Raw genomic sequence first — 27,915 nt, forward strand, 5'->3', positions numbered from 1 at the left:
CACTCGCTGAGGAGCTAAAAAAAGATGTGCTCACAGCTGGGTTTGAGAGGGGAAAAGCATCCATTTGTTCATCTCGTGTTTGTGCCATCTGCAAGTTTTGATGACTCAAGACGCAAAGCAGAAGTCCTCACCACATATTTTCTACACCAAAGAAAGTTTCTGTGAAGTTTCAGGACAGTGTGCTCCTGCAGGAATCAGCACTGTGACGTGTTCACAGGATCTCCAAAGGAAGGATCAGAAAGGTTTGACTCTGTGGCTGTTTCTGCAGAATGTGAAGCCAGGCGTCACCGGTTTTCAGTTTTGGAAAGATGAAACAAACAATTCACCATCTGAAAGCAAAACCACTCCTGTGTGTCATTTGTTTCTGGTTTGAGAAAAGCAGTTGCAGCAGCACCTTTGTCCAGAATTGTGCACACACTGTCGTGAAGATGTGGCTCTTAACAAAGCTGCACTGCAAAAATTGAAATCTTATAAAGTGTTTTTGTCTTATTTTCAGTAGAAAATTCCTTTTTAGACTCAATATGAGCCAAATTCACATGACCAGTCCAGAAAAACGTCTTGTTTAAAGTTATCTAAAGACAAAAATGAGGTCTGAATTGCTCGTAAAAAAATCTGCCAATGGAACAAGAGAAAAGTTACTTGTATTAAGACATTGTTCTAGTCTCAAGGAAATTTTCAAGCAATTTTTTCTTGTTCCATTGGCAGATTTTTTTACTGGTTACGAGCGATTCAAACCTCATTTTTGTACTCTGATAACTTGAAACAAGACATTTTTCTGGATTGATAAGTTGAAAGAGGCTCATATCGAGTATAATAAGACGATTTTTACTTAAAAAAAAAAAAGACAAAAACACTTGATTAGATTTCAGTTTTTTGCAGTGTGTGTTCGTTTTGGAAATGTTTGAAGATAAACCATGTGGAAAAGTTGAATCATGATGATGTCCACAGACTATATCAGGAGTCAAATCTTCCCACAAAATCTTCATCACGTGAGTCAGAGAGAAACACTTCACCCTCTGCTGGAGAAAAGTGGTAATATTTGTCCAATGTAGTTTATAAACAAAGACTGAAATTAAGAATTTGAATTTTGGAAAAAAAAAGAATGATATTTCTTTGTCCGTATCATTAAAACATTAGTGTATCCTGGTTACGTCCTGCCAGTCATCTACCAATCAGAGCTAACGTAACCTCACTCTTCATTTTATTGATAGACTCTCAAGTTTGAACAGACCACTGCAGAATAACTGCTGACTGTGGGTTGGAGTCAACATTAGCACAAACAGTTTAGCTCTTTTAGCCTTTAGCTCGTGCTCTATCTCTCTCCTGTTTATCTTTCTTCTGCTCTTCTGTCCTTTTTCTGTCTGACAGTTAGGCTCCAGTGTCCACCATCACAACAAAATTAATCACAGAAATCATTTTCAGAAAAATGACTCCAATAGAATAGAACAGAATAGAATAGAATAGAATAGAATCCAGCCTCCACCTCCACAGGGTCCAGGACTGAGCTTCTTCAGCAGTCTGTTCAGTCTCTGTCTCCTGGATCCTGTCTGCTCACAGCAGGTGAAGCTCTTCCAATGTGGTGTTGGTGTCTGATGTTAGCTCTGTTAACCATGTCTGTGAATAGCATGATGCTACTCTGCCTTCTGGTATTCCCTCTGTTGTTGGGTTAGCATGGCTAGCTCGTCCATCTTATTAGAGATAGATCTTACGTTCCCAATAACGATGGATGGAAGGACAGGTCCATGTTGTCACTTCTTAGTTCACACCTGAGAACCAGCACGTCGTCCTCACCTCCTTCTCCTCACCTTGTGGGAAAACATCAGGTACTGCACCAGTTAGCATTGGCATGCTAAAGGCTGCTAACAGCTGTTGTTGCATGTAAACAATGCAGCCATGGTTACATGTAGGATCTCCAGACAAACACAGGAGAAAAAAACAGTAAAAATATCACTGAAGACAAAACTAGCTTGGTGTCCATTAGAGGTCGACCGATATGGGTTTTTTGGGGGCCGATGCCGATGCCGATGCTTTCCAAATTTGGGCAGCCGATGCCGATATGCATAGCCCATTTTTCCAATATGATATTCAGGCCGATTGTTAAATAAATATATATTTATCACATTTTTGTGAAACGCAGCAATTTCTGAGCAACTAAAAGAAATCTATTACAACAAGTCGTGTCCAGTCCTCTGAACATTTATTCAGCTTTCAAAACAATGAAATATTTTGTCTGAGTAAACACACAATGTAACAAGCAGTAGTAAACATTCACACTCTTCTTAAAATGTCAAAAAAGAAATTTAAACTTATTAATATAATTTGAACAAAAGTATGTAATGTATCCAAGTGGTTCCACAAGTTTGAGGTGCTCATCTTTTTTGTGCCTGATCAAAAATTGCGTCATTTTATACAACGGATCAAAAATCAGCTTTTTAAAAGAAAACACGGCCGATGGCCGATAGAGACAAATGTCCAAATATCGGCCCGATATATCGGCCGGCCGATATATCGGTCTACCTCTAGTGTCCATGTCCATCTCACCGCTCATTTTTTCTATCTGGCAGGAATTGATCCAACCTGAATGGATGGTTCTTATATTTAAAGACCAAGAAAACGTGGCCAACTTTACAGCTTCTCTTCTTCCTGATAACCTCCGTCCACCTTTAACCAACGCCAGGCTGAGACAAATGACTAAAAGAGGCAACAGTAATGAGGTTTCAGCCCCATCAGTCCAGATGTTGACACAAATTAAAAGTACCTTCTTTGCATTCGTTGTTCCTGGACTCCGGTTCGATAGTTTCATTATTTCCAGATGAGCGAGTAGCAGCTGTTGGGTCTGATCAATGCCGGAGCTGAGCGCAGGAACAGAGGAACCCTCGCTGACCGCGGTCTGGGGTCAACTTCACAATCAACCTGACGCATCAAATATTCAGCAGCAGCTCAGCGACACTCTGCAGCGCTCATACAGGAGACAGAGAGGAGAGGATATAATCACAAATCACCGTGAGCTGTGTGTGTGTGAGTGTGTGTGAGTGTGTGTGAGCGCTTCACACCTCACACTGACAGATTATAGCGCCACACATCAAATATTAAAGCCGCGGTGTGAATTATTGATCCCAATCAATGTTTGCAGATCAGAGCTCTCAGCTGGCAGAGGGGGAGCTAATGAGCGGGGCTAAATGGACGGCCGGGGGTCTCTGAGGAGACTCGGGTACCATCCTGCTGCAACATGTAGACCTGATGATACGATGACTTGGGTGTTACAGGAAGACAGGCGTCAGATTTCTATTGAGTTTGTATCAAAATATGTGTTGTAACTTAAAAGAGAAACTCCTGAAACTGTCCCAGAGTTTGGCAACAACAGGAAGAGAGAGCGTCCAAACACCTCACCTTTCTCTCCTGAAAACATTCACACAAGCAGAAAACACTTCGATGTATTCTCCCTTTGTGTGGATTCTGCACACACACACACACACACGCTCACACACTCACAGGTAGAGCAGCTGCGAGCCCCACATCTGATTATGTTATTGACACCGGGCAGGAAACACAAGTGGGAACGTGCCTCGTCTGAGCGCAGAATCCACAGAGGACGAGGCCGCTCCATCACGCTAAATGACATAACCAGTTTACATCACGGCTGCTCCGCGGCGAGCGGCGAACCAAACGAACACATTAGCACAGCCGGGATCCGTAATCTATAAAGCGGGCTGTTGATGTACTGGGATAGTTAATGCAGCGTGCTGCTTTGCCAGCCTTGGTTGTGTCTGAGCATCTGAAGCCCCGGGGTCTGTGCTACAACTGATGATTAGCATTTACATAATGAGCTAAATGTTAGCTGCCGCCCTAAACTGCTACGCCTCAGCTGTAGGGGGCAAGCTGACCTCCAGAGGAACAAACACAGAGGCTCAGAAACCGTTTTAGGAGTTTCATGGTGGAAATCTAAAAAGAGAAGTCTATTTTCGGATAAATCTGGAGATATTCTGCTTTATTATTGTCTAAATCCCATGAATAGACTGAACTGACCCTGCTGAGAAGTATTACATGTTCTTTTAAAAGCCTCGTATATTCGTTTCCTCTGTGGCGTCCAACAAAACTGCATAGAAAAAAAGAATCTGAAGTGATTTTAGATCACCGTTAACAAACTGCTATTTATTTTGACTCAAACAAGCATAAAACTGCTGTTTTGTTTTCTATCAAACTTAAAGGGGACATATGCTTGTTTCTCCTTTTCACTATGCCAGACTAGGATGCCTGTAAAGCATTTCTGCCCTCAGTACAAGTCATTTAGTTCCTTCATTGCCCCACAATAGCGTTCTCAATATCCTCAGTTTAGGCCATTCTGAAGATCTTGTTGAAACGCTTCGTTTGGAGAATGACCTCCAGTAACCTCGCAACGTCACAGCCCTTTGTGCTCTGATTGGTCAGTTCTATCAGAGGGGCGGAGGGGGTAGAGCCAGGGGGCGGTTTTTGCAGCATGGCAGTATTTACAAAATCGCCATATTGAATGGAGCAGACCGAGCGAGTTTGCTGTTAGCCAAAACTTCACCGTAAGGCATTGATAGCACTATTAAAATGGCAGAGTGTAGGATACGTCCTTTTGTATTGGACCCCGAGTCAGACCCGGACGGTTCTGCAGCTCAGGAGGAAGAAAATCCACCTGGACACAGATCATCTCAGGACGCTTCAGTGTGGTGAGTCAAAGCGGTACTGTAACATGTATAGTTTATACGTTTATACTCGGCTCTTGGTGGGTGTATCCCTCGGTGGCGGTTGTGTGACTAACTGACATCACAGAGGAGGAGCTGCTTTATCAGATTACTCCAATAAAAAGAAAGGATCCTCGTGTCGTCACGACGGTCGAAATCTCGCGGCCAACTGTCAATGACCTATTTTCAGAGGCATCAAATCTCATTCTAGGATATCAGAAAAAATACAATATCTCGTTTTTTGAAAATTCAGGGGGTGAAAGGTCTTGTTTTCAAATTTATTATATTTAATGTAAGTATTAAATCAGGCATCAGCATGACATGTCCCCATTAAAGAGAGGATCTCTGCAGTCATCAGTAGTGTATAAAGTACTTAAAAGTCAAACTTGAGGAAAAGTAAAGACATCTCACTTGAAATCTACTCCTGTGACAGTAAAAAAATCACATGAGTAAAAGTATTAAAGTAGCTCAAACTAAAAGTAAAAGTAGTAGTAGTAGGTTTCTCTCACAAGCTTTATTCTCCTCCCTTCTTTCTCCTCTTGGTCCTTTTTTTTTAGGTTTGACGGTGAGTTTTGGAACGCCAATATTTTGTTGTTTTTCAGCAAACACAGGTGGTGGTGGTGTGGCCGTATCTCTGCTATCACCAGTGGTCGGAGTTGCTTCCATCAGGCTGTGCAGTCTCACTGAGATGAGTTTCAGCTTGATGTGAAAGCGACGAGACTCTTTTGATCATGTTTTATTTTGTAGCAAGTAATGACAGTGACAGTGTAAATGTAGCAGGGTAAAAGTGAAAGATGCAGTGGATATAGAAAGTAGTGTGGTCAGGCGATTAAAAAAATGATTTAATTAATTTCAGGATTTATAATTAATTAATTAAATTAATCGCATTTTAATCTTATATCCGCCTAAGGTCCAAAATAAAGAATTTGAATTCTAGGAAATTACAAAATTATAGCTCATGACTGGTCAAATAAATACACGAAGAAGAGAAGATTTGTGAATCCACATTTTTTTCAACTCGCCAATATTAAAATGTCTGCGTTCGCTGCTACTGACATCTACAGAGGCAGAGCTTGTCAATCAAAATCCTGTTCGTAAACTACTGTGGGTGAGAGCGATGCACTCTTTGGATGAGAGCTCAGCATGGATATGAGGAGAAGATGTGAGATGACAGAGACACAGCGAGACGCTGCAAGTCAGAAAAGTTCAGTCAGCTCACGCTCCAACTGAGGATGTGTTGCGGTAGTTCAGAGAGAAAGAGCGGCGCCATCATGAGAAAAGACGACGGAGATCATGGAGAGGATCAAAGGATGGAGACCTGAGATAAACCCAATCAAAAAAAGTATGTTTTGTCTGTTTCTTAGATCAAAAACAAGATGAGAGAGATAAAAGAAGAGAGTCCACTCTTCTTAGGTAGTTTTGGTGATTACATAGTCAGAGAAAACAAGATTATTTAAGTCTTGAAAGATCATTAGGTACTATGACAAAGTACTGTTACTTTGTTCATTTACACCACAGGCAGGCATATCTCAGTGATCTGATCAGAGTGTCCACAAATCGCTAATCTGTCTGTGTGATTTGCTGCAGTAGCTGGAGTTTGGATGTCACTGGCTACAAAACTCCTACTTCACATTATGGACACGACCTAAATAAAGGAAGAGTTTACAACTACCCAGACTTATTTAATAAATTGATAATTCAGTTTGACTGATACGCCACCTGGTAAGTGACACTTCTGCGATGTTGTCAAGTCTTTGAGAGAAGACTGTTTTATTTCCTTAAGCTTTCGTTTTGACTTCTCCATACTTTCACTTGCTAACACCTCACTGCACAAAACACAAATGTTTTTGTTCTGCCTTGTTATCAATGTATTAAATTGATATTTAAAGATTTCCTGTAACAAATAAACTTAACTGTTGTCTATACAGTGAAATAAGTTACTTCGGACATGCATGGTATTACTGCCACCTACTGATCTGGAGTAAGAATAAACAGCATTTCACAACAAACCTCCTTCAAAATAAAAACACAGGAATTTTACTCAGGATTTGTAATTTCTTTCTCCTAGATAAAAGCCCGCGACTCATTGTAAACGGGTTTTCAACCTACCAAGATTTCACATTTGAAATGATACGGTACTGATGCCTGTCTCACAGTTGCAAGGATGCAATTAGTTACCAAAACATGGTACCATTTCAATTAACGTCAATTGGTACTTGGTACTACGGATGGAATTTGGTCACTGCATGTAAAAGTAACTCATTTGGTACCCATTTGTAGTCATATTGCATCCTAGGAAGTTGTCTTGAACAAAAAAAGGTAGAGTTGAAAGGAAGCATGCCTTGGTAAGAATCACGTCTTTACAACCCTGAGTGGTGCTGCTCAGAGAAATGGAAAAACACTACCCATTCTGTCCACAGGTGTCACTGCAGTCAACACAAACGTCCTCACAGAGCCTTTAACTGCTTCAGTGAAATCTGGCCTCTTCATGCGCCGACCTTCTCAACATAAATAAGCTTTACTGATGCCGCAGCGCGTCCTTCACAAACTCAGACACAAACAGGACGGATAATTCTGTCTGAGGATATTCTGACACATTGGAAGGACCAGAGCGCCTCACAGATAAACTGTCATGAAGGACACGAGTGAAGACTTCTAAGACTGGCGCCCCTGATACCAGCACAAGGACAAACTTGCTGTTCTTTTCCGCTTTGTTTTTCTGCACAGATGTCTGACTGTTATTTAAAACCTTCAGTGACATCAGACACGGTTTGATATTTAAAGATTCAGCTTCATCTGAGTCTTCATTCCTCACATAGCACAAATCCTCCTCCTCCTCTCTTCCTCTTCCTCGTCTCTCTCGCAATCTGTCCTCTCCAAACACAGACAGCTTGCCTGACCGCCTGGAATACACATTCGGATCTGCTTGTCACTTTACATCTCTCTCCTCTTCCCTCTTCCTCACCCTCATCCTCATAATCTCTCTATCTGTCCATCTTCAGTCAATACAGACGAGCTGCTTTTTAATTCATCTGTCCGAGGGGCCAAGGGAGGACGAGGGTGTGAGGAAGGTGGGCTCTAAATCTAAAGATCGGGGTCTCTAAATGTAAACAGTGGCACACAGAGCAGCTTAAGAGGGCTATAAATAGAGCGATAGACCAAGAGAGGAAGCAAGCAAGAGGAGATGGAGTGAGAAAGCTTTGCTTACGGAATAAAAATTGCTCCCGACAGTCAGGGATTAGTGCTTCCCTGGAGGATTTTCACTCCAAAGCCCAATCTGGGGCGATTGGGAAAAGCACCAGCCTCAGTCATCTTAATTCAGTTAAACCCTGCCCAACACACACAGTCATCATGCACACATGTTTGCACGCAACAATGTCACAGAATTATACGTTTACACACACACACATGCTCAGCTGGTGGAAAGCAGGAGGATGAAACAGAAGACCAGAAAGGAAGGACGCGCTGCACGCTGACGGAGCTGTGCAGGTGAGGAGCTGTACGCTCTGGCTGCTCATAATTGAAAGATACACACTCGAAAGCTGCCATGCATGCTCACACACACGCACACACACACACCACCGTGAGCCTCATTACCGGCAGATTACTCAGCACCTGATCCTGCTAAGCTTGTTAAACAACACTGTTCTGCAGCCGACACACACACACTGACACACACACATACACAGAGCGAGGTGCTAAGAATAACTCCTGTCGCACAAAACAAAACAATGGAAACAGCCCAGCAGCTGAAAGAGCTGACAGTCATTAAATACTGTATTTTTAAAGCTGGGTGAGGGGATTTGCAGCCACAAGGGGGCAGCAAACATCAAAACCACCCAATAAGCAGCCATGTTTACGACTCAAGTTTCTTTTACGGGATATCAGCGCTCTCCTGGCCCTGATTATTTTAAAGGTAATCTGCAGAATTTTCCTTAAAAAAAAGTCAACTTTTATTGGAGTAATCCTGCTCAATCACACTTCTGGGCCTTTATACACGTGTGTCAGTGTCTGTGTCTGCCTCAAACCCTCTCCTCAGCCTGTATGTTGACTTTTTGGTTGTGCCAGGATGTTTCTGAGTGAAACACTGCAAAAAAAATTGGAATATCATCAAGATTTTTGTCTTGTTTCAAGTAAAAATTGTCTTGCTATACTTGATATGAGCCACATTCAACTGATCCGTCCAGAAAAATGTCTTATTTCAAGTTATTTAAAAACAAAAATGAGCTCTGAGTTGTTAGAATGAGATAAAAAAAAAATGGTCTGCCAATAGAACAAGAAAACTTTGCTCGAAGATTTGCGCAAAACTAGAAGACTGCCTTAAAACTAGTAACTTTCTCTTGTTCCACTGGCAGATTTATATAACTTGTTACAGCAATTAAGACCTCTTTTTTGTCTTTAAATAACCTGAAATAAGACATTTTTCTGGACTGGTCAGGTGAATGTGGCTCAAATTAAGTCTAAAAGGGCATTTTCTACTTTAAAAAAAAAGACAAAAACACTTGATAAGATTTGATTTTTTTTCCGGTGAGAGTGGACGTCGTTACATCAGCCAATCACAGCGCGCCCAGTGTTCAAGTGACTTTGCATGTTGATCAGCAAGAGGAAGAAGCTAACCAGAGCAGCTACGATAGTGGACGCAGCATGAAGCAAGAAAAACACCCAACAAATGAAGCTTTTTACTAAATGAGGGTGAAGCTTGGCTCGACTTTCTTTCACTTTCAGGAACTTGGAGAGCAGCACAGGATGAAAAGCAATGCCAATTAGCTTTCTGCTAACCAGGTATGTGTCAAATAACTGATCAGCTTGTGCTAACATGCCAAGTCAGGTGGATGGCTCTTGAGTCATACCCCTTGGACTTTGCATTAAGCCTTAAGTGGACACCTGAGGAACTGCAGTTTTTCACCCTTCTGTATCAGCTTTAAGGGCAACTCCATTTTTTTGACACCTGGACCTTATTTATAGGTGTGTGCATGCGCATATACTCACTCAGACAAACATCGTGCAGCTCGGAGTCCTTCAGAAGTTATTTAGATCCAACCGATTTTAGCTGCACTTAGCGGGGGCCACGGCAAGGGAGCTTCAGCGTGGGACATCATCTCTGCAAAATCGCTCATTTCAGCTATATTTTTTCATCCATCGCTATCCATCGTTATCACAAACACACTCCTCTTCTGTTGCCATAGGCGAACACTGTCCACAAGCACACCACCAGTTTGCATTGAGTCGTGGACGTGCTCCTGTTTGTTGTTCTCGAGCCAGCTCTTCATCTCTCTCCCTCTGCATCCTTCTTTCATGGAGCTCCTCGTCCATGTACTCAGGCTCAAACCGGTAAGGACAACCATCAAACGCTTATTTACCAGGTCAGCCCTGGGTCAGCTGACCCACCTGAAGACGGTAGACGAGCTGACTTTATGATAACACTGGCGATGGATGAAAAAATATAGCCCAAATGAGCGATTTTGCAGAGATTATGTCCCGCGCTGAAGCTCCCTTGCCGTGGCCCCCGCTAAGTGCGGCTAAAATCGGTTGGATCTAAATAACTTCTGAAGGACTCTGAGCTGCATGAGTATATGAGCATGTATATATAAATAAGGTCCAGGTGTCAAAAACCGGAGTTACCCTTTAATACAGAACTACTAAAACTGGAGGTTGTTGCTTCATTGTTATGACTCTTTTCTTTATTTCTAACACCTGGAGAGGGTTTGGATTCATGATTCAGAAAATACTTTATTTATCCCTGAGGGGAAATTCAGGAGGAGTCACAGCAGCAACAAAGAAAACAAAAGTAAGAAAGTGTATAGAAAGTGCAAAAAGCTCCATAAGAAAATAGATGCTGACAGCTTGTCCATCATTGTCCAGTCAGCCAGCCTCCACCTCCACAGGGTCCAGGACTGAGCTTCTTCAGCAGTCTGTTCAGTCTCTGTCTCCTGGATCCTGTCTGCTCACAGCAGGTGAAGCTCTTCCAATGAGGCGTTGGTGTCTGGTGTTAGCTCTGTTAGCCATGTCTGTGAATAGCATGATGATACTCTGCCTTCTGGTATTCCCTCTGTTGCTTGGTTAGCATGGCTAGCTCGTCCATCTTATTGGAGACAGATCTTACGTTCCCAATAACGATGGATGAAAGAACAGGTCCATGTCGTCACTTCTTAGTCCTCACCTTCTCACCTTGTGAGGAAACATCTGGCCTTGCACCAGTTAGCATTAACATGCTACAGGTTGTAACAGCTGATTTCACATGTAAACAAGGAGCTTTTATGGACACAAACGTTTGCGTGGAGACAGTCTTGTGGCTGACTTGTTGAAAAAACATGCAACTTTTCATCTTAATAACTTTCTTTTGAAGCATGGCACCAAACGCCTTCAGAAAGAAAAATTAAAAGAACATGTTCTGCTCACTCAAACGTCAGATCCTCTACTTTAATTTTTTGTCTCTCCAGAATAAATAAAGTATACGTTTTCTTGAGGATGGATTAAAATCTGCTCAGAGCGCTGAGAGTTGCAGGTGTGTGTGTGTGTGTGTGTGCGTGTGTGTGTGTGGATGAAGGGGTGGGCATCTGTGGAATCATGGCTCAAAGTTAATTCACTTTCACCGTTTGCCAAAGGAATGAATAAAATATGATGCTCCAGTTTGTGAAGAAGGAGGGGAAGAGTCTCTAATTGGAATCTCTGTCGACTGAAAGAGGAGAGTTGTGGGAAGACAAATTATTCACACACACACACACACACACTCACACACACATTGCACATTTAATCAAGTTGGTCCATTAGGCAGCCTGAGGTGTTGGCATTAGCTCGTCCCTCATGATGTGGGAGTAAGAACATCTACATTGATCGAAAGAGGACAAAAATGCTCTGTGCAGTCATTTGCTTTTTAAATATTTCTCTGTTTATACAGATTTCCACAGCTTTTTTCATCGTACACTGTTACTCTGCATCTTATTTTCCCTCCGTTTAACGAGCCTAACAGCTACAGAAATACAGAAACTCAAACATGCGGCCCGAGGTGATAATTCTCAGCAAATACGCTTGATATATTTTCAAATGTTTGCACAAAATAAAGCTGACAGACTTCTGGGAAATCAGCTACACTGCTTCAATCCTCCAAGTCAAGCAGACGCACGGACAAACACGAGCTTCTGTCCGTCAGGGTCACATGTGGGCACGCAGCTCATAAAGCTGGTGGGAGAGCGGCTGCAGAGAGTGTCAGGGTTGTAACTGGGCTGACATTGTAGCCGCTGACACGGTGACATTGATGGAGACATTTACTGTAAACTCACTAAAACCTGGGCCGAGCCAGGAGGAGGAGGAGGAGGAGGAGGAGGAGGAGGAGGCTGCTCATGCTGCAGAGGAAGGAGGATCAAAACCCCAACCATCATCCCACACTGATGAAACCAAAGCTCACCTGTTCCTCAGGTGTCTCTGGATCCCAGATGATCTGTTTCCACAGCCAACCATGCCCCCTTGTGGTAGGAGGCATGTCAGCCGGATGCAGATAGCTGCATCACTTAGATAATAGCAAGACACCAAAGCAGCACGACACTGTGCCCCGCTAATAAAGTCTATATATATATATATATATATATATATATATATATATATATATATATATATATATATATATATATATATATATATATATATATATATATAGGTGGTTTTTTATTTATTATAATTTTCATTTTATTTCATTTTATTTATTTATTTATTTATTTATTTATTTATTTATTTATTTATTTTTTTTTTGGGGGGGGGGGGGGGCTGTAATGTGTCTGCATACCCCCCAGAAAGTAGGTAGCTGCGCCCCTGCTTATAAGCTACGATAAGCTAATGTTATAGTATTCAGAAGCTACATGATACAGCTTCTGAATGCTGTAACGTTAGCTTAACTTTAGCTTTTCATAGCTTAGCTGTCTCATCACTCATGTAATGCAGTATCTGGAAGTGGTGTCTGTTAGCTGTGAATGTGTTGCTCTATTCTGACATCAGTTTATCATTACTCTATGAAAACGGGTTCACTGTAAGAGACGAAACAGAACTTCTGCCTGGGGCGGACAATATTTAAAAAGTAGCTTTGGACTTGAAAGCTAATATTTATGTAGGATCTACATAAACAAACTGAAAATAAACAAACTGATACCATTCCTGTGTTTGAACATTAGATATGAGGCTGTAACAGTTAGTTAACTGTAGAGACTGCAGGATTTTCATTAAAAAAATAAAAATAAAAATGAAAGTAATCTTTTACAAGAGTAATCCTGCTCAATTGTCACCTCTGGGCCTCTATACATGTGTGTCAGTGTCTGTGTCTGCCTCGAACTCTCTCCTCTGTCTGTATGTTGATGTTTTGGTTGTGTTATGACTTTTCTTGATGATATAAGTGTGGTTACATCAGCCAATCATAGAGCACCCAGAGCATAAGTGACTCTGTGTGTTGATGATTGCTAGTGGAAGAAGCTAACCTAAGTGACTATGATAGCAGACGTAGCAACCAAAGTGAAATGAAACACCAAAAAGATCACGCTTTTTCCTAAAAGGGGTGAAGTTTGGCTTAACTTTTAGAGCAGCACGGGACATTGAGCGACAGGAGTTAGCTTCCTGCTAACCAGATATGTGTCAAATACCCAGGATTAGCTTGTGCTAACATGCCAAGTCAGGTGCATTCCTGCAGACCCTACTGTCAACATAGTTTAGCTTAGCACAACTGCTAAAAGAATGGAGAAACAGCTCATTTGAATCCATTCAAAGAAAAAAAACAAAACCTTTCAGAAACCTTAAAGTTAAATCACAACTTTTCTTTGCTTCATTTCTCTACAATTGTTCAAAATAAAGGTGTAAAAATGACTTTTTTGTAGTTCGTCTTTAAACATGTGGAGGGGTTTCCCTTCAAATCTAAAATCCCAAACACAGCTTGGCTCTGTCCTCGTTGGGGTGATGATCTTTCCACCTCTCTGGCTGATGGGGGCAGTGTGTTTGTGGGAGAAACCTGTATTTCCTGACATATTACACTCTGACCTACATTTCTCGTTTTATTGCATTGCTTTTCTTTCCCACCTTATTCCTCCCTCTCAAAGCCGCTGACAGGCCGAGCTGGCAGTACAACTCAGATTGGTGTGAAATCGCCGCCTAACAGGCGGGAAATTGGCTCTGTTATTTTTGGAGCAGAGTCACGGGGGACCGTCGGACCATCATCCTCTCCCTAATGAGCAGGTGATGGAGGCGTAGCTGGGGAGGGGGGAAAGCCTGGTGTCTCAGGCGCCGCACACGGTCAGAGAAACAGATGAGAGGAAGCAGAGGAGGAGGAGGAGAGAAGAAGAAGGGATGAGAGGCTGTGATGAGATTTCATGTGGCTAATGTGAATATCACCATTAGATTAGCCAAATATTAATAACCTCCGCTGACATCTGCCTCTGCTGCAAATGAGTGTTAACAGGGCCGGACTTGGCCTGCACACTGTGTGTGTTCATGAGCTGATGGATTCTGGGGGCTGGGCTGACGCTGGCCACGAAGGAAATGTCAGGAACAATATCATCTTCAGCCCAAGCAGAACATCGAGTGGAGCAGGGCTTTTGGTCTGACGTGCTCTCACACACTGACGCGCTGCAAGCTCCAGGTCTCAGATAAAACAGGAAATGTGTGAATAGATCAGAAAAAGGAGCCAAGCAATGTTTAGGAAATGTGGCAGAGTGAGAAAAAACACAATTTCATCCCAGAGGAGCAGAAAATGTTTGAATGAATGCCTGACCGCAGAAACTGCATCTGTGTCCGACTCTTACTGCTTTAAAACTAAGCACTCATCTTTCTGAACAAGCCTTCTCTAGTTTCTCTTAGGACAGGGGTGTGCAACCTCTACTTTTAATGGAGCCATTTTTGCTTCAGCTCACCTGGATTTAAGTCATTCAGGATCCACAAATTCCACTTTATCTTCACAATAAAGACAAAAAAGTGCATAAAATTCTACACATAGTAAAAATGTAGTGAATAAATATTTAAACAAGACATTTTTTGCATTTACGAAATTGTACATGTGATCTTTTAGGGATTTTTTGTTGTTGTTTTAATACAATAACAATTTAATAATTAAATACATTTTAAAGTCATAAATTTAATTAATTTGCAGAATGTATCAAATTTCAATAAGTTGCAATTAAAAAAATGCAATAATAACAAGAAATGTGTAAGGAATTCCAAAAATTTGCAAAAAAAAATGTAATTTCAAAATTTTGCAAGGTTTTCTTATAATTGTTTAATTTAAAAATAAATCTTTTTTTAAAAAAAGGAATTAGAAATAAAAAAAAATGTTTAAAAAAATTAAAATTCAGAAAAAATAGCCAAATATGAAAATATTTGCTTTTTTAAAACATAAACGCTTTATTGCAAGAGGTGATGCATACTTATCTAAACAAAGTGTTAATACATGATTTTATTTAGCGTCACTATATTTAATCATTAATTACCTCAGAAAAAAAAAACTTTTATTTAATAAGATTTTTTTTAAGTTACTAGGAGCCACTGCAGAGGAATTAAAAAGCCGTATGATGCACCAGAGCCACAGGTTGTAGACCCTTGTCCAAGGCAAACGTAGTAATCTTTCTATTTTATTTATTGTTTTTATTTTATTTTGATTGCATTGTATTAATAATTATATTTAAACTATTTTCTATCCATGTATAAAGTGACCTCTGGTGACTAGAAAGGTGCTTACACATAAAACAAATTATTATTATTTTTATTATTATTATTATTATTATTATTATTATTATTATTATTATTATTATTATTATTATTATTATTATTATTATTATTGAGGTTGTTGTTATGATTTTTATTATATTACCCTGTTTTGAGGATAAGCTCCTACATTTGTCACAAAATAGTAAGGTTGGACCACTGCAAGTCCCTTTTGTCCGGCTGTCTAATTTTAAGTGAAAACTGTCTTGTTATGCTTGATATGAACCACATTTAACTGGTCAGTCTAGAAAAATGTCTTGTTTTAAGCTATTCAAAGACAAAAATGAGGTCTGAATTTTTGTCTTTGAAAAACTTGAAGCAAGACATTTTCTGGACTTCATCAGGGGAATGTGGCTCAGTTTAAGTCTGAAAAGACATTTTCTGCTGAAAATGAGACAAAAACATTGACTTATAAAGCTCTTTAAGGAGCTGTGTCGTCTGGGTCACAGAGCTCTCAGCATGCAGGTCTGCTCATTGTACCTACAATTTCTAAAAGTAACCTCGAAGGTCAACCCAGCTTTAAATGAAGATTGATCAATCAGTGAAAATGTTAGGCCCTCTCTGCAGGTAGTTTAGTTCCACTTGTATCAATGATGCACAATTAGTTTGTTCACTCTCTTCAGCACAATTTCTAGGTTATTCATATCAACTAAAACAATGTAAGACTTAAAAAATGAGCTGAGCCAGTGTTTCTTCAATGCCCCTGTTAACCCCAGGTTTGCAGTAACAGCAGTAAAAGACAAACACAGAGCTGCTCCAGCCTGTGTGCTCCAGCCTGTGTGCTCCAGCCTGTGCGGTGTGTGTTTACACTGAGATAAGAGGAGTACAGGAGGGGGGTGGGGGTGGGGGTTGGTTGTGGTCCAGCACAGAGATGTCACACACAATCACATCTTTGGCCGAAGTGGAACAGAGGACGTATCGAGCAGAGAGCATATAGTTTACACTCTGCTACCTCAGCATCATGCAGTGCTCCAATACACTCATCTGCAGCATGCACACACACATGAACACACTCCTTCTCAGAAGAGACGTGCTGCAGTTTGTATGAACGTTCAGTACTTTTATTCCAACGTGAATCCACTGCTTCACTTACGTCCAAACCTTTCCGTACATGTAACAGATCGTGCATGAGTTCCTGACAGGCTGAAGGGACGCAGAGTCACTGGACGCCATCACACAGAGGGTTCATTACAGTCTACACACACACATGCACACACACACTATACATCTCCCTGATCCTTTTGGCAGGAGTTACTTTTTCCTTCAGACTTGAGGTGAAGCCACAGCAGACAAATACTGCCCCCTAGTGTCAGGTCCTAGCTATTCATTCAATGCAGCTGGAGTCTACCTGCTGTGTTTCAACGCTGCATTTTATGCAAATTATTAACAACATCAAAAGTTGTCATGACAGCAGATGTGTGGAATTTATCATAATCAAAAATAAAAACGCTCAAAGCCTTGAAATTAGATTTTCTTTTGCATCATTTTTGCTACAATGTTGTAAATTCAAAGGAAATATTTTACTAAACAGTGAACACCGTGTATTCAAACGTTTAAAGTGCCATGTGTGTACCTGTGGATATCATCGTGGATAAAGTCTTCATTCATCGTCTTTGAGATCCCTTCACCTGATTGTTCGTAGTTTGTAATTGTTATATTTCACTGATTATTTTGTGTTTTTGTACCAATAAACTCCTCCAGTGTTAGACAGTCTGGTCTGTTTGCAGCTGATGTTTTCAGTTCTTCTCCGACTCGTGGCGTGCCAGCGCAGGGGGCAGCGTGGTGCCACAGGGGCCGTGGAAGTGGAACCTGACGTGAAAACAAGGAAAAAAAAGCTGTAAATGCTTTTGGCTGTGACCTCAACATGTGAAAACGATGCAGCGTGAGGTGTTTTTAGACAAGCAGGAGAGCGTACTTGAAGCGCATGGTGGCCGGCGTGTCTTCCATGTTGAATTCGGCCACGGGGACACCTCTGCCTGCCACCTGAGGAGCAAACATGGCGGCTGGATAGACGACGGATGACGTGCCAACCTGCAGAGAGATTCAGGTAAATACGTCTTCATGTGAGTATATTCTTATCATAAACATTTAAAGAAGCAGGATCAACAAACATGCAGACAAAGAGAAATATGAAGTAGCTGTATCACACACACACACACACTCTCAGACACACAGACCTTGTCCTCGAAGCCTGACGGGATAAAAGTCCGTCTAATGTCTGGGTCAATAAAAACAGACATGTATGTTCTCACGTGCAGCCCTTCTGGGCGATGTACAGGTTCAGGAGTTCAGTGTGTGTGTGAAAGAGGCTTTAATGACCTTGGTGAAGGTGTGTTTTATAAGGCACACACACACACTTGTACACACAAACACTCGTACCACGAGACAGAGGTCACAGCTGTCCAACACTTTTTCTGCTCGTGTGAGGATGTCTGAGTCCAGAGTCTCTCCAAACCAAACCACAGCTGGTCTCAGGAGGCCGTTACAGCCTCTCTGCTCACACCTGAAACACATCATAAGACACACACATCATCCAAAAGAGCGAAACACTAAAGAGGAAATGATGAGTAGAGCAGCTAAAAACAGAAGGCTTTGTGAGAATAAAACACAAAAACAAGAAATATCACAAGAAAAAAACACTGTGTTACCTGGGCAGGTTCTGGACAGGGATGTCAGCGTCATCAGTCTCTGGATCTGGAGCTCTAAAGACAAAAAAAACAGAAAAACAGATTTGACTTCACTTTAAGAGGATTTAACCTTAATGCACTTTATTCACAAAACAAAGAATGATTAGAGATAAATCTTATTTCATACTGAAACTGATTCCTTTTTGATATCTGTACTTCCTCAAAACAAAAACAAAATTTCTACCAGACATTGGTATTAACTCAAATATTCCACACATGAAAAAAAATCACAACGTTCAGGTCCATAAATAATGATTATGGTGAATTAAGTACGATAACACAGGAAAAAAGTATTGAACACGCTGAGACTCATCTAATACTTAGTGGAGAAGCCTTTGTTTGCAGTGACAGCTTCCAGAAGCTTCTTGTATGTTTGAACTAATGGCCCACACTGCTCAGGTGTGATTTTGGCCCATTCCTCTGCACAGATTGTCTTTAAATCTGGAATATTCTTTGGTGCCCTCTGGTGAACCCTTTTCTTTACTTCTTTCCACAAATGTTCAGTTGGATTGAAGTCAGGTGATTGACTAGGCCGTTCTAACAGATTGATTTTCTTTTTTTTAAACCATTTGAGAGTCAACTTTGCCGTGTGCTTTGGATGGTTGTCCTGCTGGAAGGTCCAGCCACGTCTCATCTTCATCATCCTGGTGGATGGCAGCAGATTCAGATCAAGAATTTCCCCATACATGGCTCCATTCATTGCTCCGTCAGTTATATGAAGTTTGCCAACACCATGTTACCCATTGTTAAGATGTTGTTTAGCAAACTTTAAACCAGCTTCAATATGTCTTTTCTTGAGGAATGGAGTCTTGCGGGCTGAGCGTCCATAGAGGCCATGGCGGTGGAGTGCATTGCCTATTGTTTTCTCTGTAACAATTGTACCTGCTGCCTCCAAGTCTTTCTGGAGCACTTTCAGGGTGGTCCTTGGCTTGTTGAGTCCTCTTCTGACTATCTTTCTGACTCCCTGGTCAGAAATCTTCAAGGAGCTCCTGTGCGTGGCCTGTTGATGGTAAGGTGGTGCTTCTTCCACTTGTGAATAATGGCCCCAACGGTGCTGACTGGAATATTCAGGTGCTTTGATATAAGTCTGTAACCAGTTCCATTCTGATGCTGAGCAACAATCAGGTTGTGAATGTCTTCAGAGAGCTCTTTGCCTTAACCCATCATGAGGTGTGTGCTATTTAACTGCTTGGTGAAAAAATGTCCTTTTTTATAGGACCATCAATTTGCTCTAGCCCAGCTGATGTTGGTTTGCACTAATTGGAAGTTCAAGTATTGCAGAAAGGCATCGGTGCTGTATCATTTCAATTGTGAAAGGTACCCATCCCTATTATTTACAGGTTAAACAAACAGTTAAATCATAATGAAATACATCAAATCTTTTCAGACCAAACTTAAAACTCAAATCTAAAATTATGCTTTGAGTTACAGTTAGTAAAGTTGATTTAATTCTTCAGATTACTCTTTTGCATATACTTGATGAACTCTTTAAGAGCCATACACAGGAAAGAAATGAGTGTAGGATTTCTTTTGTAGAGGTAAATAAAAGCTATATGTCAGAGCTTAAATTATTCTCCGACTTTTTTTTCTTAGATGTGCTACTTCTAATTGTCTTGCATCATATGATTTAAGTATTGAACTTTTCAACTTTATTCTCCAACAAAAAACAAAACTCAAACCGCCTGATGCTTTCCTCCATGTGAAGTGTTTTTCTTTGAGACTTTTAATTGAATTTCATCACAGCCAGACATTTGCGTCAGCTCCATTTTCTGGGGAACAGTCGTTGGCTCATGTCAGGATCAGAGTTTAATCCCAGTTACTGTTAACAGAGCCGATACAAATCAGGTTTAACATTACATAATCGGCTCTGATCTTTGTTTTGCATTGTAGCCCCATTCGTACGTCACTTCGTTGACGGCAGAGATGTAATTAATTAGCGGGGCAATTCAGCTATTAAAAGCATCTCTTCTAAATGTCAGATAAGCAGCTTTTTAAAGTGACATTTCATTTCTGTCACAGGTTTTTTGCTCGGCTGCGTCGTCAGGTGTTATTAAGCTCCTGACATCTGACACCCCGAAGCAGGTTTGCGTTGACGCTGGCATTTTTGTTCTCAATGGAAACAGATTGATATCTGTTAGGACACGTTTTCATGCTGCTGAGGAAAACGCGTCCAATTCAGCAAATGACAGCAGATGAAGCTCTTACCCTTTGCCCTCCAGAGCGGCGCAGATGGGGCTCTTGTAATTGGTTGATTCATGGCTGCAGCTCATACAGCGGGTTCGAAACAAACTGCCTGAGTGATTCAAGAGAGGTGACAGGTTAGAGCTGAAACAACATACAGTGGGGAAAATAAGCAACAAACACGTCAACTTTTGTCTCATTACATTTATTTCTAAAGCTGCATTCAAACAAAATTTCTACCAGACATTGGTATTGACTCAAATAATCCACACATGAAAAGAAATCACAACGTTCAGGTCCATAAATAATGATTGTGTGGAATTAAGTACGATAACACAGGAAAAAAGTATTGAACACACCATGGAAAGGCTGTATACTTTGGGAAGGAAATGCACCATACCACCTGAAATCTGTCAGTAATTATTACTTGAACTTCCAATTAGTGCAAACCAACATCAGCTGGGCTAGAGCAAATTGATGGTCCTATAAAAAAGGTGTTTTTTTCACCAAGCAGTTAAATACCACACACCTCATGATGGGTAAAGGCAAAGAGCTCTCTGAAGACATTCACAACCTGATTGTTGCTCAGCATCAGAATGGAACTGGTTACAGACTTATATCAAAGCACCTGAATATTCCAGTCAGCACCGTTGGGACCATTATTCACAAGTGGAAGAAGCACCACCTTACCATCAACAGGCCACGCACAGGAGCTCCTTGAAGATTTCTGACCAGGGAGTCAGAAAGATAGTCAGAAGAGTACTCAACCAGCCAAGGACCACCCTGAAAGTGCTCCAGAAAGACTTGGAGGCAGCAGGTACAATTGTTACAGAGAAAACAACAGGCAATGCACTCCACAGCCATGGCCTCTATGGACGCTCAGCCCGCAAGACTCCATTCCTCAAGAAAAGGCATGTTGAAGCTGGTTTAAAGTTTGCTAAACAGCATCTTGACAAGCCTGTAGAATACTGGGAGAATGTTGTCTGGTCAGATGAGACCAAAACTGAACTTTTGGGCTGTCATACTACAGACCATGTTTGGGGGAGAAATGGCACTGCACATCAGCCAAAAAACACTACACCAACAGTGAAGTTTGGAGGTGGAAGCATCATGGCATGGGGTTGTTTCTCATCTCATGGTGTTGGCAAACTTCATATAACTGACGGAGCAATGAATGGAGCCATGTATGGGGAAATTCTTGATCTGAATCTGCTGCCATCCACCAGGATGATGAAGATGAGACGTGGCTGGACCTTCCAGCAGGACAACGATCCAAAGCACACGGCAAAGTTGACCCTCAAAAGCTTCTCCACTAAGTATTAGATGAGTCTCAGTCAGTGTTTTCAATACTTTTTTTCTGTGTTATCATGAATGTCATGATTTCTTTTCATGTGTGGATTATTTGTGTTAATACCAATGTCTGGTAGAAATTTTGTTTGAATTACAGCTTTGGAAATAAATGTGATGAGAAAAAAGTTGACGTGTTCAATGCTTATTTTCCCCACTGTAGTTTCTCAGTGTAAGGACATGTTTTTAATAAAAAATACTCAGAGAATATTCAGTGTTTTGGCTCTAAAACCCCCTTTTTCACAGATAACTCAGTGTTTTGTTTTGTTTTCTACTTGCCATGAAGTTCCAGGATGTTTTTGGATCCGGCTCTGCGATGTAGCTCATCGATGTTTTGAGTGACGACCGTCACGCTGCGTCCCTGTTTGCTCAGTCGCTCCTCGCACTCTGCGATGGACAGGTGGGCGGGGTTTGGATTTTTGGTGAGCATGACCTCGCGGCGGTAGTGGTAAAACTCCCAAACACGGGAGGGATTTCTGGAAAAGGCCTCTGGGGTGGCGAGTCTCTAGAGAAACAAGAAAGGGTGATTTTTAATTGACAAAAAAAGCGAGCCCCTTCAAAAGCTGTTATCGCTAAAGCTGTTTGAAATGTAGGTCAGACAAACAGCACAGACTCGGCTCAGCTCCAGAATAAAAATGAAGTTTCAAAGGAATCAGGTATGTCAGTTTCTTCTCTGAGTCAGGACTATTTTTAGTCAGAGTTAAATTTTTAGAGCACTCCCCAGGAATGCTTGATGAAAAGAGACGCCTCAGCTTAAAGAGGGGCTGGAGCTAAACTCTCATTAAAATGTTTTCTTTCATGAAATGTTATCGCTGTTTTGCAGCTTTCAGGAATGCAAAAGTAAGTTTTTATTGTGCAGTTTTCCATTAAAAAAAGAATGAGTGAGCATCTATACATACATTCAATCAATAAAGTACCAGCATATTGGGTACATGTTGCTGAAACTCATTGTGTGACACAAAAGTCCAGCAGTAAACATCCAGTTCTTGTTGAAACGAGTCCAGGCTCATGGCTTCAAACTCACAAGTGGAGTATGGTCACATACCTGTGCCTCATATTTCCTCCAGTAGCCCCCCGCTCCTCTGAAGGTCGGGACGCCACTCTCTGCACTCACCCCTGCTCCAGTGAGGATGACGATGTTCTGGGCCTTGGAGAAAATCTCCCTGAATGCTGCCAGGTCTGAACGTAAACACAAAAACATAAGGAAAGACGAACAAAGGAGGTCTCCGATTTGTAGAGACAGAAGCATAAAGATTACCTGAACTGGGTCGGGCCATCGTCTGGCAGCCTGAGGGTCTCGTCAGGCGAGCATATAGGTGAGAATATGAGATACCTCTTGAGATGAACTGGCGGAGAATCATCGGGTGATGACTGAAGGATAAAAAAACAAAAAAACTGTGAGTATTTACTATCATATCACAGCTGATTTTGAACATATATTAGCCTTTTGGGCAAAAACAGATTCTAATCGGCCCCGGACGATAATCGGTCCATCCCTACTTTTTACAGGTCTCAATATTCAATATGGCAACTGATTTTGGGCCAGATTTTTGTATCTTTTCAGCTTCATCAATATGTTGTGGACATATGATGTCTATTCAAAAGAAATAAAAGAATGTTTGGGATTTTTATACTGTTTGAGTTTGCCTTTTTTCTTGGTTTCTCAATAAAACAATAAATTTCCTTTTTTTTTTTTTTTTTATCTTTTTATCGTATTTTGTATTTTCTGTGAAAGCCCTACTGAATAGGGATGGGTACCGAACAAGGTACCGACCAAATTCTGTCTGTTGTACAAGATGCCAGTTCACATAAAATCAAATGGTACCATGTTTAGGTACCTAAACACATCCTTGTGACAGTGAGGGAGTGGAAGAGTAGGTGATTTTCCATACTGGACATGAACACAGCACCGCAAGGTTAAATATTGCAAATAAATATGTTAAATAGACAAATTTTATTCTTGATTAAATTAATAATAATTACCACATAAACACAGAAAAGTACCAAAAATCAGTACCATTGAGTACTGATACCAATTGCCAGGTACCAGGTATCGGTACCATATCACTTCAAATGTGAAAGGTACCCATCCCTACAACTGGAGCACTGATAATCAAGATTCAATAAGCTGGAATAGTTTGTACTTGCTTACACCAATCAGGTCAGCTGAAGAGGATTAGGGCCACTGTTAAAAAAGGTTCAATAACTATACTTTTTTTTTTTTTTTTTATCAAAGTCAGAATTCTGACTTTCTTCTCCGAAAAACAATAAAAATGATTTAAAAAGTCCTCTGAAAGTGTAATTGTAATGGATCAGCCAGCACATCCCAAAGATGCAGGACGGGACTGGGATCTGGAAAATTTGGAGGCCAACATTTCTTGTTGCACTCCTCCAGTTCTGATACTCAAGTGTCCAACAAACCAATACGCAACGTTTGTGCAGCCATTTTTTTTTTGTATACGGACCAGTATTAACCTTTCCAGCAGTCTGATCCTTCTTAAAGCTGCTCATGTCTTAATATTCACTAAATCCTGCTTCCTGGTAGTCAACTTTAAGGACAAAATGCTTGGGAAAAAAATCCTTCACCTGAGGCTGGTCATAATGTCATGGCTTGTCTGAGTATACCTGTTAAAAACTTGAAAGAATTTCCCATTACCAATAAATTCAACCCCCATTATACTCTTCAAACTGGACCGAGGGACATAACAGCTTAATGAAAGTCACTCGTCATTTCCGGTTGGCATATTTATGTGGCAAACAAAGAGAAGGCTAATTTAGGAAATGAAGGTGAAATACTCCTTCAGCTGCAGCTGGTGTCGTGACCTCAAAGGCTAAGAAATGCTGTCAAATACGAGGTAAAAATCCTCAAAATGACCACATGAATGAGTGTTTGTCTCACCAAAATCAGAAACCTCAAGAGTCTAAAACCGATAATAGCCAGAGCTTGGGGAGGGGCACAGTTTAAAAGTGGAGACTATATTTTCAGGAAGGTCATTGTGTCTTTTTAAAGCTAAAAGGTCGTTTGAGTCAACAAAGCGTATAATGCTAACCAGCTGTCTTCACAGGCTAATGCTGACATTGTTGAATGTATACCATTAACACTGCAGAAATACGATGGCCGTGACCTTTCCTGCACATATCTGCCAAGCATGAACTGCCAGACTCAGATTAGACCCTGCCCCATGCTGGAAAGCAGCAAGTGTCATAGCTCGCTGTAAGCTAACAGCCAGTTAGCATCAAGTTAGCACGCTAACGAGCGAGCGCTGGTTTCCATAGATACTACGGCTTAGCATTGCGTTGTAAAGGCACCATTGGGAGTTATTAAATAGAAAGCTTGAGTCCAGTTTAAATGTCTTAAATTCGCTAAGCTAACAAGCTACCTGTCAGACCGACCATCAGCTGGAGGAAGCAGGAAGTCCGTCGCTTGTTTCGCTTTCGTTGGATGAGCAGTGATTGGTGGAATGAGTTAGCTGTCAAGGAAAGAGCCAATCAGGAGGCTCAGCGAGGTAAAAAACAACCCATCCGGAACACACACAACCAGCAGGGGGAGCATTTGTATTACAGCAGTTATTTGAGCACCAGTATTTAATTTTCTATTATTAGCATTTTTAGACAAAGTACAGAGAAAAAGCAAAATGAAAGGGATTACTGACATAAATATTGTTTTTTAAAAATATAATACAAGGTACACAATATTCAACATAGACTCACACATGTGTTAATGTATTTAAACACATGAATAAATTATTGGCATCTTAGCATACTGGCAATAAGTAACAGTGATGATATAGATGGAGCTAAATCTTAATATTTCTGATGTTATCTCAATTTATTTCACTAAATTTTCCTGGCTAATGTAAATAATTTTTTTTTTTTTTTTTTTTTTTTTTTTTGCACATTAAATCTAGTGCTAGGATGAAAAATATTTAATATTTGGAAACACATGCAAGCAATCAGATATATGGTTTAAATATTATATTCTATGATGTAAATACACTCACACAATTTCCAAACACCGTATCTTTGGGCTAAGGTTTTAGTTTTATACCAACTACAGTAGTGCCTAATTCATATTTTACATGATCTGTGTGATTTCATCTTAATCCATGGCACAAATAAATAAATAAATTATAACTAGTCTTTTTCTTTGGGTGCTTTGTTCTTTGGGGGAAAAAAGTACAAATATTCACAATCAATTGCACACCCTGCTTTTACCACTAGAGGCCAGTATTAGATCAAAAGAACAGACAGGAAGGAACAATGTGAACCCAAGAGTTAAAACCTCTATGGTTAAAACCTAGTGTTTTAAGACAGGTCACTCAAACAAATAATAAATAAAATATAAAGATTTTGTGTGACTTTGGTATTACAAAATCTTCCCAAAATAAATATTTCTTTGTTTGAAGGAATAATGTGGGTTATTTTGTTCATCTTCAGATCAAAACAAAATACAAATGTTTGATACTTCTAATGAAATTGCTGTTGCTTTATTCAGGATATGAATCAATCTATTAGTCTGAATATTTTTTACATTGCTGTTGTGAGAGTAGCTCATTCAGCTTCATTGGTAGTAGTAGTAGTTTCCCTTGTGAGCTTCATTTAGATGTGAAACCTCTTGAAGCTTCTTTGTTCTTTGTCTGATCAGAGTCTATTCTGTCATTTCCTTCATCTTTGTTCACACTCTGAATAATACTGATGTTAAAAAACCTTGGAGACAACCCTCTTGGTATTTCATGAATAGAGCTGGTGACATGTTGGCTAAAGGGAAGGAAACAGTTTTTTTCTTTACATGTTTTGGAGCTTTTTTGTGGACATGCTTGTGAGCTTTGCATCAAGGCCTACAATAGTAGTTGAAGCTATGCTGGTGTGTTTGGATCTCGCACAGTAGAGATTTAAAATAACCAGCAACAGAAAGTGTGAGATTTATTCCTGTTAATACATTGCTGTTTTCCCATTCAGTTTAAATTCAACTAATAATTAAAAATGCAATCTGATTGTGAAATCTTCACATTGCGCTATATTCTGACTTTTTAAGCTGCAATCAGTGACATTGTTGACATTTTGCTTTGAGATAATATCCAGGGGTCTTCAACCTGTCGCTCTGGAGCCTCATGCAGCTCTTTGACTCCTTTGCAATGGCTTCTTGTAGCTTTAGAATATTATTAAAATAAAGGGCTTTTAATATTTTAATATTTTGATAACAACACACAGACACTAAGTGAAATCAAAATGTAAAATTTGGACTAAAAATGCATCACCTCTTGAAACAAAGCTTTAATTTTTTGTGATTTTTTTTTTATTTTTTTCATTTCAATTTTTGACATTTTTGCAAATTAAGAAAAATAATTCAATTTTTTTTAAAAGATTTTGCAAATTTTTGAATTCTTTATAAAAACCACTCTTTTTTGCAATTTTAGAAAGTTTTTTTTTTTTTTACAGTTTTTGGAAATAAAAAAAAATTTGAAATTGCATTATTTAGGTTTTTTTTTTTTTTTTGCAAATTTATGACATTTCATCTATTTCTTTGAAATTTTGCACATTTTTTAAGTTCATTTTTTCTTTTGAAAGTAGAGGTTGCAGACCCCTGCTGTAATCTATCACCCACATTGTGGTTTATTAATTGGCCAATTGTTCCATGTCTTGGTTGATCCGCTGGAGAGTTAACATGGTGTGCTCCAGTGTTTCTCATTGGCCAGTGTTCAGGTGGAGCCAACTTCCAGGAAAAGAAAGCGACCAAGAAGCTCATCAAACCCCCTCCTCTCCCCCTCTCCCTGCCTCCCTTCCTCCTTTCCCTCCATCACCATTACAACAGCCCGCCCCCCTCCTACACCGTCTGCCCGGGCGGGTGCACGAGAGGCTGCTGCTGCGGCGCCGAATCTCTCGCAGTCCCGCCGGTCGCCAGTGGACGCTGCCCGGCTGGCCGAACATGGCGGCGGCCCCGGAGGAGGAGGTAGACCGCAGACCGATCCGGAGGGTCCGGTCCAAGAGTGACACGCCTTACATCAACGAGGCGAGGATCTCTTTGCACCTGGAGACAGGTAGGCAGACTGTGAAACTGACACCGCTGCTCCACACTGCGTGTCTGGGTGTATGAGCAGCCTCCACGGAGGGAGTGGATCGTTTCTCGCCGTGAGAGGAGCTCCTTCACGGTGTAGTGACAGTTCCCACGCAGCAGCATGACTTTGGGCTTTCATTGTGGTGCTCAGCTGCACCTGGGTGGAGGGGAACCACACAGTGAGTCATGCACAGGGAGAAGAATT

The 27,915-nt window shown here is 40.7% G+C and overlaps 2 protein-coding genes across 2 annotated transcripts in view; one reads left to right on the top strand and one right to left on the bottom strand.

The window, feature by feature from the left end:
• Positions 1 to 16,253: 16,253 nt before the first annotated feature.
• On the bottom strand, positions 16,254 to 25,120 carry LOC141788734 (NAD-dependent protein deacylase sirtuin-5, mitochondrial-like). Its single transcript, XM_074667766.1, has 9 exons — positions 25,036 to 25,120; positions 22,914 to 23,026; positions 22,701 to 22,834; positions 21,931 to 22,160; positions 20,333 to 20,416; positions 18,089 to 18,142; positions 17,820 to 17,943; positions 17,356 to 17,471; positions 16,254 to 17,249 (listed from the first exon to the last, which is right to left on the bottom strand). Exons 2-9 carry the CDS (start codon positions 23,014 to 23,016, stop codon positions 17,177 to 17,179), a joined length of 918 nt encoding a protein of 305 aa, XP_074523867.1. The 5' UTR covers positions 23,017 to 23,026; positions 25,036 to 25,120; the 3' UTR covers positions 16,254 to 17,176.
• phactr1 (phosphatase and actin regulator 1) overlaps positions 24,479 to 27,915 on the top strand; it is a 64,792-nt gene continuing 61,355 nt past the window's right edge. Inside the window, exons 1-2 of the mRNA XM_074667762.1 lie at positions 24,479 to 24,510; positions 27,335 to 27,693. Coding sequence (XP_074523863.1) covers positions 24,494 to 24,510; positions 27,335 to 27,693 — 376 coding nt within the window. The 5' untranslated portion in view covers positions 24,479 to 24,493. The remainder of the gene's footprint in view (positions 24,511 to 27,334; positions 27,694 to 27,915) is intronic.

The sequence above is a fragment of the Halichoeres trimaculatus genome, unplaced genomic scaffold (genome assembly GCF_033239565.1).
Source record: "Halichoeres trimaculatus isolate MK-OKI-2021-1 unplaced genomic scaffold, fHalTri1.1 fHalTri1_scaffold_4, whole genome shotgun sequence".
In the NCBI taxonomy this organism is placed as follows: Eukaryota; Metazoa; Chordata; class Actinopteri; order Labriformes; family Labridae; genus Halichoeres; species Halichoeres trimaculatus.

What these genes read in the sequence shown, in the direction of transcription:
- LOC141788734 (XM_074667766.1), bottom strand. Translation starts at nt 23,016, where the DNA reads ATGATTCTCCGCCAGTTCATCTCAAGAGGTATCTCATATTCTCACCTA. An exon ending in GATGGCCCGACCCAGTTCAG is followed by an intron (nt 22,835 to 22,913) that starts GTAATCTTTATG and finishes GTTTACGTTCAG; the next exon opens with ACCTGGCAGCATTCAGGGAG. An exon ending in ATCCTGGAACTTCATGGCAA is followed by an intron (nt 20,417 to 21,930) that starts GTAGAAAACAAA and finishes TCACTCAGGCAG; the next exon opens with TTTGTTTCGAACCCGCTGTA.